This window comes from Amblyomma maculatum, chromosome 1, assembly GCF_055883805.1.
Source record: "Amblyomma maculatum isolate TAMU_Amacu chromosome 1, ASM5588380v1, whole genome shotgun sequence".
Taxonomy (NCBI): domain Eukaryota; kingdom Metazoa; phylum Arthropoda; class Arachnida; order Ixodida; family Ixodidae; genus Amblyomma; species Amblyomma maculatum.
Window position 1 is genome coordinate 158,270,433 of NC_139344.1, and position 14,828 is coordinate 158,285,260.

General features: G+C 41.5%; 1 protein-coding gene across 1 annotated transcript in view; it reads right to left on the bottom strand.

Annotated features, from left to right (window-relative positions):
- Positions 1 to 491: 491 nt before the first annotated feature.
- Positions 492 to 14,828, bottom strand: part of LOC146204722 (vesicle-associated membrane protein 4-like) — a 41,773-nt gene continuing 27,436 nt past the window's right edge. Inside the window, exons 7-8 of the mRNA XM_084589440.1 lie at positions 10,254 to 10,305; positions 492 to 1,804 (exon numbers count right to left, since the gene is read on the bottom strand). Coding sequence (XP_084445566.1) covers positions 1,779 to 1,804; positions 10,254 to 10,305 — 78 coding nt within the window. The 3' untranslated portion in view covers positions 492 to 1,778. The remainder of the gene's footprint in view (positions 1,805 to 10,253; positions 10,306 to 14,828) is intronic.

A 14,828-nucleotide genomic window follows, 5' to 3' on the forward strand; every position in this document is an offset into this window, starting at 1 on the left:
CTGTTCCCAGTGTTCCCACCGCACTAACCTGGTCACTAGGCTGCTAAACTATTAAAATGATGTCTTGCAAACTTAAGAAATTGATATCAGACGAAGAGGGAGGTTCCAATACATTGGGCTTTGAGTACACACACTATTCCAATATAGGCACCTCCTATGAAAGACTAGACAGATTAACACCTTCTGTCAGCTCTCTGGCCACTACTCCTGCACTATAAAGAATGAGCCATAAGGCCTAATCTGTATTAGGTTTATTCCCAACTTATGTGTTTAACTATGCTTGGCAAAAATAAAAATACAGTAGAACCCTTTTATAGTAAAGTCACTCGGACTGGCAAAGATTTTCACTACATCAGTGTCTTACTATATCAGTTGTTGGTGATGACATGGCCCTGAAGATGCTGTCTGGTAATTAAATGGTGACTTGCTAAATATGCCTTGTCGCTTTATACTAAAATACTTTCCACCCCTCTTTATTTGTCTCTGTGCAGTTTTCTTTTTTTTTTTTTCAGCTATAAGATTTTTTTGTTTACATGTTGTGGAAGTACCTATTTAGCATGAATGCAACATGGCTAAGAATACAACAGAGTGCGATTTCATGTGAAAACCAAAGCCTTCCATGAGCATTGCATTGTCTTCCCGTTTCTGTCATTTGTGAGGAAATAGATGAGAAATGCACGTGACAGTAAAAAGCGGAGAAACGGCACAAGCCACACCTCCCCTTCCTGCCACTGATGCCTCGTGCTTTGAACTGCACAGTGCTACAAATGTTTGGTCGATTTTTCCCTTTCCTATTCCTGCTGCACATTTACTTTCTCCCTTTCTGAACAGACTGGGCTGCCTTCTTTCCACTTTCGTAGCCAGCTTTACTTTTTTTTTTTTTTACACACCACATGTCTTCCCTCACGGCTCTAAAGCCTACATAAAGTTGGCTTTTCCTCTCAGAGTTGGCAAGCCAGGGGGTAAAGCCAATTTAGAAAAAAAAAAAAAAACACTTGATCCCCCCCTTTTTTTTTTTTTTTTTTCAGAAAAGAAAAATTTGCCTCACAATCTTAGGTAGCGTGGGTGTAACGATGTAATTTTATGGGAAGTACATCACTACAGCCAGATGCACTTTACTATATCAAAAATGTTTTTACTATAAAGGGGAACAAATTCAAATGCATTCTATGAATGATGAACTGGGACTTCAGTTTCACTTCACTATATCAAAGTTCACTATAGCGGGGTTCTACTGTGAAGCGGAAGATGCTCCTACACATACAATGAAGAAAAGCTAGCATTATGAAACAAAAAATTTAGTAAATTATATATAAATTCACCATACAAGAGAGTCCATTAAAACTCAAGACTCTCAACCAAAATTTCAATATACTGAACAATATATAAAAATATGCACTTCTCATGTGTTACTCGTAAACGATTCTCTGCATTATATTGATAAAAGAAAAATCAGCTCAGGACCATCTGCCAAATCAAAAATGTATTCAAAATTTTCATAGTTAAGATACGACTAGAGAGCTCTGGACATTTTAGAAACATTAATGCTGCAATATACGCAGACAAATATGTGCCAAAATAGAGTTGCCAGAAATATGTAGGATGTCTTAAAAAGGTAACATTTACAAAACTTTTACAAACAGCTGCAAGTAAAAAAATAAGATACTAATGCATGTACAAGCACAGGCAGACACCTTGTTACAGACTACATATTTCAGCTATGGATTTACAGCATCACTCAGAGTGAAAATGTTGAACCCCGATGTGCATCAGCATCTTCAGGAGTTCCGCACTATTATCGGCACTGTACAAGGGGGGAAAAAAAACAAAGAAACAACATACACTTGCTTAAGCAATTAATGCACAAAGTCAGTGCTTGATGGAAAAGTAGAATGCATATAAAAACACTCTCGTGGTATTTTAAGCAGTTTACAAATCCGACGGACTATTATAATGGAGGCTTAATTAGGACTTTCAGACACATGAATCACGCAGCAAGTATTCAAGCTGAACCCCTTTAGTAGTATGCTGTAAAGCGTGAGTGCAAAACTGTAGGTATATTTGTAACTTTGGTTGCTGTATACAGAGAACTTTATTTTTTAGGTGGACGAGGTGATCAGTTGTTGAACCCATTTTCTTAAACCACACTGGAGAACATCAAGAAGTTCTCGGGATTCAAGAACAATCAATCTAATATTCAAAATGCGTTCAAAAGACTTGGCAAGAGAGCTCACCAGGGCTATTGCCCTATGAACTGCTTGGGGAGTTAGGCAACCTCCCAGGCTTCAAGGGTGGCATTATGGCTTTCTTCCAGGTGCCTGGTATTATTCCCGATATCCATATTATGTATTTTATTAAACCGTTTCAATAGTGCTTCTACTGAAAATTCAGATAAATGAGCCAACATTTCGTAGGGTGTTTTATTGGGCCTCGGCACAGTGTGCTGGCTGGCCAACAATACTGTATTAGGTTCCTCAAGTGTCATTAAACAGTTAAAAGGTTCATGTGCCCTGCCAGTCATTGGAAGTCCGTTTTCAGCTGTTGTAATTTAAAAAAAATACATAGTGCCCGGATATTCTGCAGCAAAGAGTTCCCTGGTATATCTGTTTGTTCCTCTATGCTCGTTTGTGCACTAGTTGTTGTCACAGAGGGACTGTGAAGGGGAAGTACTTGCCATCCAGGTTTTGAACCTGCTCCCACAGGGTTTTGAAAGCGGTTGAGCTGTTATTATTGATGACACCGAACTTTGCCATGATGTGTTTTCACTAGTGCGGCAAGTGTACAGTGCCTTAGCTCTCGCCTTTTTGAAATTCATGATGTTTTCGCGCACTGGACACCTACAAAGTACTCCCCATGTTTTATTCCTTTTTTTTTTTTGCTTCTCTGCACTCTCGAATGCACCAAGCTTTGTAGTTTCACTGTACAACTCCCAAGTACTGAGAGATAGCCCAGTGAGCTGCAGCAACAAATAATGCAAGCAGAAAGCAATTCGTTCAGCTAATCTATGCCGAGGCATTGCTGGTCTCGAGTGGAGCAAGCACTTCTTACGGCCTTCCCAGTGGGGTCTGTTCCTACTTCCCACCACGCCTTGGTGGGGTTGCCACACCCTCACCACTCCGATTCTGCTATTGCCGTCGTTCACATGCTCTCCACGCCATACCAGTATTAATTGTAACTTGCAAGTCCTCACATTTCAATCCTTATGATTTATATGAAGACCGTGCTATCAGCGTCTGTTATTTGTAATCTATGAGGTATAAAATGCAGATAAATTACGCATGCAGGTGCTCCCCGCAGTGCGACTATATGGTTGTGTGATCCTCGAATATACTGGCATCAAAGCTTTCTGCCCCTAAATTTGGAGAAAATTAAGGCAAAATATATGTTATGCAGTGTGCATTGTGAAAGGTAAATAAGCAGCGTGTAGGATTATACTCAAGGGATTCTGAAGTTTAAATAATATCTTGAAATCTAACTTGCTGGCGTTTCAACTTGCTGGCGTTTCCATTTAGATAGCTAAAAAGCGCCATTAAAACTAATTACTGGTGCCCACAGACTCAGAGTAAAGAGCAAAAATTTGCTCCCATTTGAAATTGCGGCTGTCAAATACAGTAAAATTTTCTTTTTAAGTTGCATATAAATGGTTTAGGTTAAGATCATATTAATCGGATGAAAGATTGGCTTGGTTTGGTTCGTGGGGTTTAACGTCCCAAAGCGACTCAGGCTATGAGAGACGCTGTAGTGGAGGGCTCCGGAAATTTTGAACACCTGGGGTTCTTTAACGTACACTGACATCGCACAGCACACGGGCGCCTCGCTTTTTGCTGCCACTGAAAAGCAGCTGCCGAGGCCAGGATTCGATCCTGCATCCTTGGGCACAGTAGTAGAGCGCCGTAACCACTGTGCCATCCCGGCGGGGCAATCGAATGAAAGACTATACGTATGTAGTCTCACGACTGATGCAAATCTATGACAAAAGTAGTCAATTTAATACATGAATAACCAATAACTTTTGACCAAGAAATCCTGCGCCGATTACTCAGCATAAGTAAACTGTGACAAATAAGAGAACACAATTCTCCTTCAAAATGAGCCTTACCTTTAATGAAATGTAAGGAAGGAGAAAATAATTCTCTTTCAGAACTGAACATTCTTTAAAGCTATACCCCCTATTTCACGCAAGTACAAACTGCGGCAGTTCTCATTCGGTATGAGGGAGGGTGCGGGGTGCTTCTGGCATAGATGAAAGAGTCATTAATTATATAGTGTTTCAAAAGAAGCTTGCATGCGGCAAGAGTCTCCGCACAAAGCACGTGACTGCACTGGAGAGCTTGGAAAGTGCCAATAGCACCCAATTAGCATAATTGATTTTATTGAACTTAAAGCCTCTAAAGAAACACAGCTGCCACAGGAGAGACCACTACAGGACAGGCCACTTCCTTTTCCATTTATAGCTCTAAACAGGAGAAACATGCCAATCACTGAGGAACTTTTTTTTCTCTTCAATATAAATTATATTTTCTCATTTGAAAGAGCTATTTTAAAGAGACTTGCAAAAACGCGAAAACTTTGTGTTTACGAAAGTTAGGCCAATTTCGGCAGCAACTGCCAGCACGCATAATATAGAATAAAAATTACTTACAATCTCCCTCTGCGTCAAGAAAACGAGAATTTGCTGGCAGTAGACATTTTTACAGGACAATATCTAGGCGCGTCAACTTGAAAAGTTTGGGTTTTCATTTCTCTCGGGTTTGATCCCGGCCGCGGCAACTGAGTCTTGATGGAGGAAATACCCTCAAGGCACCTGTGTACTGCACAATGCAGTGCACATTCAAGAACCCCAGTTGATCAGGACCTCCACTTCGACACCCCTCACGACAACCTCACATTAACCAAACTTACTTCTAGTACTTGCCAGTCTGGTATGGAATAAGAGACATTTATCAGGAACTGATTAATATGCTACCTTCAGCACTTACCAACCATGATATTTGCCATATATGCTCGCCATACTTTTGATGAAAAATAATCCCTAGTCTTTTTGGTGTTTTTAACTGCCAATTTTTCTTATAAAGACTTCATTTACATGTGTAATATGCTGGAAGCATGCAGCTAAAGCAGCTATGTTCTATTTTCATTCATTCGGCCCCTGCTCTCACTACAAAACCAGCGGATGACAGCACAAAACCAGCCCAAAAACTACCCACCGCTGCTGAAACAGGCGCGGAGCGAATAGTGAGGTGGTTGCATGCCTTGCTGCGGCAGAGAGCGTAACTCAAGGAGAAAAGCTCCCATTGCTTCAGCGGCGACTGAGAAGGTAACAGGAAAGAGAGCGTGCTCTCCCTCGAGAATGGCCATGGCTGAGTTTATCTGATACAACTTTTTTCTGACTAGTTTCGGACTGGAATCGTGGCCAGTCAGTTAGGTAATGTTTCCACTGCCATGGTTTGGTTAGAGTGACAGATGGCAAGGATATCAGACTGATTATAACAGGCAAGTGATCACTCCTATATGAAATGCAGAGGACGTCCCATTTAAAATCAGTAAAAACCGATGGCAAACTAAAAAATAAATCCAAGCAGCTCATTTTTACTCTAGGGCTCGGGGAAGCCGTATGCTTAGTTTAATTTAGTGGGGTTTAATGGCACATAGGCTACTAAGGCCATCATGCACCAAGCGCGAGGTTTAGTTTGTTATGCATGTGATGGGTCTGTAAAGTTGGCTAAAAAATCTATAACTCATTTAAAAACCTTGCTTCTTTTACGAATGCAACAACACATGATGTATTTACAAATGAGTCATCTCCAAGAAGTAGGCGAGGATGGAAAGGAATGTGTTCGTTGAAGAATTGTGGGAAGTGTTTTTTTCTCATCTTGTCCAGGTTTTTACATGAGCATAAAATGTGTATTATTGTCATCTCTTTTCCACATAGTCCACATGTCGGTCTTTTCTGTTTTGCCAGAATAAAGCTGTGTGTAAGGTGTGTGTGTCCGATGCGCAGGCGACATACGATGACTTCGAAGAAACGTTCTTGATGAGAGCATGGCATCCATTCCCCTATGGTAGGTTTTACCAAGTGCAGCTTATTTTTAAATTCTTTATTCCACTCTGACTGCCAGTTTTCTTTCAACTTGTAGTGCACTAATTTTAAGCTGTCCTTGTAGGGAATGCGTACTTTGTTTCGTGTTGTGCTTGTGCAGCACACTCATCTGCTCTCTCATTGCCTTTAATTCCAACATGACTTGGAACCCAGCACAGTATTATGCTCTGTCCCTGTGCTGTGGCTTTTGCTATGTTTTGCATGATATTTCCAATCAATGGTGTACATGAATTTCTAGGGTGAAATGCTGTGAGTGCACTTAAGGAATCAGTGTAAATGACACTTTTCTTCATATTCTCATGTATTGATTTTTCTACTGCTACGGCGATCGCATAGCACTCGGAAGCAGTGTGTGTACTTGCCCGTATTTAACAGGCAGACATTGTTACAGATGGTAGAATCTTCTAAAATATGGTCTCTATCTAGTACCTGTTGATTCACTTCCCCCAAAGGAGGAGGGGACATTAAAATTTCAAAGTAACACATACGGTTCCAGTAGCTGTTCTAGAAGTTCCTCTAAGTCATGAAAGGTTATGTCTAGATGTGGTTAAAGGTAAAATGGACACATTGCGATTGTTTTAAAATAAAGAACAGTTACTGCAATTAATTCATACTTGGTTTTAAGCTGGATTTTGCGAGCTGCAACACTGCTCAGCACTATAACAGCTATGCCTGCGCAGAGCCTGCCTGCTTGCTCTCAGTCACAATCAAACATTTTTTGCGTTTTTAAAATGTTCTTATGTTAAGGTCCTAATTTAGTCCCTTATAAGCATAAAACCACCGGAATTTGAATTTAAATAATGTAGTCTTTTAAAATTAGTCCATAGTTGCAGTGAAGTAGGAATTCCATGCTTAAGGCTGCTGGAGACAGGACTGAAAACTTCCAGTGAAGTAGAAATTCCATGTTTAAGGCTGCTGGAGACAGGACTGAAAACTTATGTTGGTGGTTCTTCTGGATCTGTTACTGGGATCTTGTTATTTTTCGTTCAAGAGAGCTTTGCCACCATTGCAGCGGGAGTGAAGGAGCTGTTGTGCCCACAAGATCCTCAGATGTGATGGATAATCGTACAGAATGCACAAAAACATTTGAACTGGGCCTCCCCTGCGACGACAGGCCACAGGGAACTTTCATGTTGCTTCAGTAACCCCATTTAAATCAACAACGGCATCTTTGTCAATAATGACATCGTGAAGGGCTCCTTGCAGGAGTTATGCAGCAGGAAGGTGCACTAGTAACAAGGTGTACCTTTTACTTGTTTAGAGACATAGGTACCAAAGTGACATTTCCAGCATAGTCTGGTAGCAACACTATTACTTTTATAACTGGTGAAGTGTCTGCAAACTACACTGCCAATATGGAAGCTAAGAAGAACAGCTGAGAACTTAGCTCTATATCACTTTCTAAGAAAAAAAAAAAATGTGCATTGCCAACTAAAGTAAAATGTGATGTTGGGCTAGTCGGTTCATGTCGTAAGGAAATACAAAACTGCGCAAAAAAGACGGGACAAGAAGAACAGAGAGGCACACACGAAGCGCAGATCTGCGCTTCGTGTGTGCCTCTCTGTTCTTCTTGTCCCGTCTTTTTTGCGCAGTTTTGTATTTCCTTACGACATTGCCAACTAGCTCCACAAAAAGTACTGTTAACTGAACAGTCGAGCAAATTGCACGCTACCCATTCACCTGTTTGTCCAAAAACGAGGCAAACTGAAACTGACTGCTGTGGACATGCATGGATAAAGCCGTCTGTGTGTGCCTCCTTTCATTTCATACTCCAGGTATCATACTTTCCCAAGTAAGTGGATATACTGAAGCTATTTTCAGCTGATCTTTGTACACAGTTTTTCTGCAATCCTATGAGGCACATATTGACATTTTAAAGTAACTGCGTAAGGCCCATCTATCTACTTATTCTCAAGCCACAAGGAGAGCCCTCAAAAAGCATTACCACACAGTTTCAAACTTCTTTCTCACTGCCCTTCCATGACAATCAGGCCACCTCCTCCTCACATTCCCTAAAAAATGCTGCACAAGCCTGAACTGCACATAATAAAAATATTAACAGTAAAACCACTTTACTTTGACCATTGTTAATTCAGAAGTTTTGGTAGCTTAAGCTAGGAGCAAAGTCCTGGCCAATGTCCAGGTAAGTAGTCTACGACGCCAGACGCTCATTAATTTGGACGGGGGCGCAGTTGTGAGTCAGGCCAAGGTACGACATGCAAAGCCAGCAATAGTCCAAATATATCGCCCTGAACCTAAATTCTGTGAAAGAGTACTGCTCAGCGCCTCAGGCATGCGCACTATGGCAGGCACGAAATATACCCTAGCATCATAGTTACAATACTGCTTCTGTTAAACTCATGCAATCCCACCACTGCCACCTGTGCACGCAGTCGCCAGTTGTGATGTTTCGGACACTGCTTTGCACATCACTGGTCTTTTAATTTCATTTTGGGTTGGCATCATGCCATTCTAATGATTTGGTTTGGTTTTGGTTGACTACGGCTAAGAGAGATGCCGTAGTAGAGGGCTCCGGAAATTTCCACCACCTAAGGTTTTTGAACACATTCTGACATCTGCTTTTCGCCTCCATCAAAAAACGGTTGCCAGGATTTGATTCCACATCCTTAGGCAAAACAGTAGAACGCCCTAACCACTGCACCACCACGGCGGGGCCAGTTATAACACCTATGCATATGCCTCTCTCTTGCATCCACGTGCTTCTTCCGCTCATGGAGTATGCTGAACCCTCACGTCTTGAGAGACTTTTAATTCACTTCTGAAGACACATTTTGAGGATGCTTCAGTGCACAGTAAATGCCGAGAAACATCCTCAAAATGCACCGGACTGTTTATGAACAGGCACCACTGCTAATGCATCACTAAGCGAGAAGGACAGCAGAGGGATTCACAATTGTGAAGCATTCCTTCAAAACTCTTGACATCCTGCACAAAACAAAGCACTTGACGAAACCATGAAAAATTGTTGCTGTTACTTAGTTTTCATTTCGAATTCCATACTCCAAACAGACATATTCCATGTGTGCATAAGATGGAATTACTGTGATTGAAACAGTTTTCAGCATCTCTTCAGAGCCATTCCATAATTCAAACTTATGAGCAATTTGAACATTTTTCCCAGTAGTAGTTAACCATTTGTAGGACACCGTCTCAATTGATTGAAGTGCCAGCAAACAGACAACATTGCACCTACATATCATATATTTGTGTGCTGAATAGTAGTATTGAACTATCACAGAAATCATTCAGCATGCTTCGTTTGCTAACTAGAAGCGCTGGTGCACAGGTTGACGTGACCAATTTTGTTTAGAGAAGCAAATATCAACAAGCTACAAACTATGAAAGTCCACAAATACACTAAACAAGTATTTTACCTTGTGTTTAGTGCATGACAGCCCCAGTTGCTTACGCGCCACCGAACACAATACACAACACAACCACAAATTTGTCGGGAACATATTTTTCGCAAGATTTCTGTGCTTTTGAGCCTTTCTATCAGCAAAATGCCTCGTATTACTTCTTGAAGCAATATGCAATTCTAATGCAAGCTTTTGCATAATACATTGAAAGGCTGATGTACCCCATTTAAGGCCTTTTTATGAAGTCATCAAAACAAACATGTGGGTCTTTCTACAAATTTAGTGGTTGGGATAGCTTTAAAGTGATGTCATACAATTCCTAGAGTCTTGCTTCATACAATTTTGCCATTTGTATGCATGTGAAACTTCTTACAGCTTGTACCTAACAAAAGGTTAAGGATTCACACATGAAAAACCCTTCCTTGCTAAGCTATATGCAATTAGCTTAGCAAAACTTTTTCACAACACTTTTTTCTGCAACGCGACAGCACCATACTTGACATTACTGAGTGGAAAAAAAAAAAAGATAAATGGTTCCAACTTTAACTCCCGTAGTAAGAAACATGTTAAGGTTATGATAATAATACGTGTTTTTCATCACATTTTTCAAAGCAAATAAATGCCATGGCACAACAGCATGTAACACCAGTCCGTGACAGAATGTAAGCGATTGGTATGCAGAGGTATTTTTAATCCAAATATATCCCCATGCACAAAAAGACTCCCATGAAAAATGCTACAAGATCAAATTTCCAACATTTTCAGCAACTCACCAAAAATGATTAGTAAAATAGCCAGGATGACTAGAACCAGGAGTACCTTCACCTGAAAACAAGAAAACCATTAAAACATGCACTTTTGAATTAGGCTGTCCACGTATACCCACAGTTTCAAACAACACTTCGAGATATTTAAGACAGTACAAAAAAAATAACATATGCAGTCTGGTACCGAAAGTACAACCTGAATTTTTCGAAACTGAGCATGATAATTTCTCCAGTGACATTGCATGAAAAGAAAAAAAACCTGATTAGCATATTTCCCAACAACAGCCAAGGCCAACACCAAGGAAATCATAAAAATGACAACAGTGCTGCTAGCTGCAGTCGAGGTGGGGAATTAATAAACCCGTTACTCCCCAAAATCGGGTGGCCTGTGCCATGGGGCCTCTGCTTCACTGTTCCGTCGACCGCAGGCGATAGAGCTCTGCCCCACAGAGGACAGGCTAGTCAATGCGAGCTTCTATCACGTGACTATATGTCACAGCTTGCGTGCAGCTGCCAGCAAGAGCCAACGGTGTGGGTCACCACAGCGGCATGAGCCCACTTGCAAACAGCGATACACGGGCACTGAAGAAAAAAATATATATTGCCTCCGGTCCAGTGCCCCAAAAAGCACCCACTGCCATCTGAACACAGACGCTGGTTTTACTTCATTTTGCAATACACTGGGTGTCCCACTAAAAATGACCTCCGAGAGAGCTTTGCGTTTAAACTCGTGTTGCTACTCCAAACGGTTGCTGGAGCTCACGAGACAGCGTCACGTTTTTTTAACCAACCACTGTCGGTCTCGAGGCAAGAAAAGAGCGCACACTTCCCTGCATTCATTCCAGCCGCGAACCAATGCGCTCAACAAACGACTTCTACCGCTCTAGCAGACAGCCACCACCGCCACTTTTTTGGCTTTTTTTTTTCGGGCAGGGAAATAAAAAAAATAAGGTGCCGATGTAGTCATGTGGAGCAGCCAGGCTCCGCCCAAGCTGGTTTGCTCGAGTCCGATGCCTCTTTGTTTGAACATCGCGCCGCTCCAACCATTGTGCAGTTTTCCCGCAGAAATAGATTGACCAGTTTTTCAAGCCACTCGGTAAACAAACTGAAACTGATGTCTTTAATACGAATTTGGATTTTTGGACTGCCTCGTTTTCTGGACACTTTTTCAGCCCCTTGAATGTCTTAAAAATTAGTCGGTGACTGTATGTTTGGGACAGTACACAGGCTTCACACACAAGGACATAACCAATTAATAAAAATGAAATACAAACCGAAACTAACGATATAACAATAAAGACCCACTCACAAGCACTACACAGGACTTTTAAAACATCAAGAGAAGCCCTCCCACAAAACCCCATCAAAGGAAGAGTGGCATCCAATATGCGTGTGCACTATGATATCGCTGCCTCTCTTCTCAGTTCACCTTACCCCTCAACCTTGCCCTTCCAAGGCAGCCGCCATCACATTGTGCATTCCTCCACCTGCTTCTGAACCCCGTCCATTCATGGTGGCCACCCTCAGGGCTCGCCCTGTGACAGCCACCTTATGGCCTCTCCTCTACAAATGGACAAGGCTTCCCCTCTCTCCAATTTAAAACCTGCAAACTGTAGCAGGAGATTCATGAAGGCTTCAGAGAACACTGGACACCAGACAGTTTCTCCTAACATGAGGGTTCTAGTGCAAATGTATTAATAGGTATCTTTTTTTAATTTCCATTTAAAGTTCCCGTGGTTCTGTGGTTTTTTGACGGTGCAATAATCTTGCCTTACCAGTGAAAGATGATGGCGAAGTTCATGCTAGTTAGTAGAAAGGCTTGTGTAGAATGTGATATTTAAAGGGACACTAGGAACAACTTCATCCAGATGCTATTAGTAAAAACTGCTTCTCTGGCCCTTTCTGAGTGAGTAGTCAATAATCTGACAGTAAAAAGATGCCTTTGTCCAACTGCAAATGGGAATTAAAATCTTCCCGCAAGTGAATTCAAACTCAAGATACTACATTGAAAGGAACAAGTTGCAGTTTTGAATGAATGGTGGCGCGGTGCAGCCTCCAAGATCCACGCCCTAAATTCGGTACTGAAGTATGTATTTCCTAATGAAATAGTCTGGTGGTAGCGACACCCGGTATTCATTTCATGCTCTTTTCTAACATATAGAAGTTCCATTTTCAGTGAGAATGGTCTCTTTTTGATTATAAATAATGTGGCATGCTGTCGGTGCAAGCCAACGTCTATTTGTCCTCAGTGTCCCTTGAACAGCTGCAGTTACAACTTATTCTTTTAGGTAAAAACCTCTACAGCTAGTAAAAAGGCTCTTCGTACACCAAGTTTCAAGTTTTATAAAGAGAATAGAATTTAGAAATACTAATAAAAAAAACAAGGTATACTCTACGCAAGCCAAATATTTGTAATAAAAATTTTCAGGCATCTCTTCATCTTCATAATATTTTTCAAGCTATTCACAACTGAATTTGGAAAAAGCAGCAGTACTGGTAAGTGCGAGAGCCCACTTAGTCATCATCAATAATTTTTAACGCACTGGTATTAGAAGGCCCATTGCAAACAAAAGGCGGTGTCAGCATGTCACATTGTGACATACCACCTGCCATCTGCTATGGCTGGCAGGTGACAAAGTAAGGTAAAACTAATAATAGCTAATAATGACTCAGCATAGTTGAGGAAAACACTTTTAATGAGTAATGATATACACCGAAAAGTGAAGAATAAAACATGAGGCAGTCAGAAATATAACAAAGTAATTAAGAGCAAGAAGAAAATGTGATGTTATTTACATTATGATAATTAAGTGCCTTCACAATTTTTTTCTAGACAAAAAGAATTGCAGATCACTTGTTTCTAGTCATCAAGCAATGACAGTCTCACAAGATCCACAGTGGCCATAAAGACCTGTTCAGAAAAGAGCAAGCCATTACCATGGCTGGTTTCGCACGTATCGTTCAACCACAATGGTACCTAAATATCAAGCAGTCATACATTACAAAAGCACTTGCTAATAGGATGTTAGTCGCATCCTTTTTCACTTTTGGATGTGAAAGACTGCCAGCATTCTAAACATAATGTAGCACACTTAAATCCCATGGCTCAATTTCAGTTTATCATGTGGACTGTGATGATCCAAACAGTGCTATTATAATCTGAAAAATAAATGTGCAAAGTGATCCCTCAAGTCAGTTTTTTCTTTTTATTCCCTTCAGAATACAGCTTAAAAGGCACTTTCAGATAATTTATAAACATAGTGAGTTCATGACCACCCATATTTTTTGGACATAGTATCGTCCTGTTAGTTGCAATAAATAAATTTTTAACGGCAACAGCAAAATAGATTTAACAGGAGTAAAACAGGGAATAAAAACAGGGTTTCAGCAATGGGATTCCAGGGCTACCCTGCAGTACCTTCAAGACCATCTGTGGCTGGTCTTGAGGGTAGCGCATGCTCTTTCCTACGGCCTTCACAACAGCTGCAGAAACAATGAGGGTTTTTCTTCAGGAGTTATGCCCTCTGCCGCCACTAGGAGTGCAAAGACCCAAACATTACTAGACAAGCCTCAGCTGTCAAACTCAGTGGCGCTGCGCAGAACTGCCACCTGCCTGCACCCTGACGGCACTGTAGTCACATCCAGCTTCACTTCTTCACTAGCCGGCTATCAGGATGGGCAGGACAAGGTACACTATGCAGCAGTGGTGTATACTGTCACTTGTAGTGCATGCATATGTGTGTCTGCATGCATGTATGTGCATGTTTGTGAACCTCTGTGGGTGCGCATATGAGAATGAGTGCGTGTTTGTGCTTGCGTGTGTGCATATGTATGCTACACGGGAATGCCTGAGTGTGCATGTATGCATGTGTGTGTGTGAGTGGCCATGTATGAGAATATGAGTGGGTGAGTGCGAGTGGGTATGAGTGTGTGCATGTGTGGGTGAGCGTGTGCATCCATGCAATTTATGTGCGCACATTTGGCATCTGTGTGAGTGTATGTGTGTGCATGTTTATGTGCGGCTGAGTGAGTGTGCATTTATGCATGCATATGCATGAGTGTGTATGAGGGCACATGTATGTGTATGTGTACTATGTGCATGTGCGTTTGCGCATGCATGCATGGGTGGCATGCATCATGTGTGCATACGTGAGCATGTGTGCACATGCATGCATTTGTGTGTGTGCGACATACGTATGTGCGGATGAGTGTGTGTGTGTATGCGTGTACAGTTGCCAACAAATTTTTCGGATGCCCAATTTTCCAGACCTGCCTGATTAATCAGACTCTGCCATGGCATGCGCTGCATAGAGTCAATGTAAACACCGACCAAAATTTTGGACGTTTGAAACATTTCTTTTTGATTTTCTGGACTTTTTCTTTCGATTGCAGGTCAAAAACTACCAAGAACTGCCACAAAATCACTGCCAATTTGCTTTTCTGCAACCTCGAACCTGTTTTGCATGCATCCCGCATACACCTATGCTCTCTATAGCAGGCACCACTAGCTGTGGCGAATCAATGGACCCATTACTCCCCAAATTGAGTACCATGGGCCCCTGCTCTATGGTTCCGTTGAGT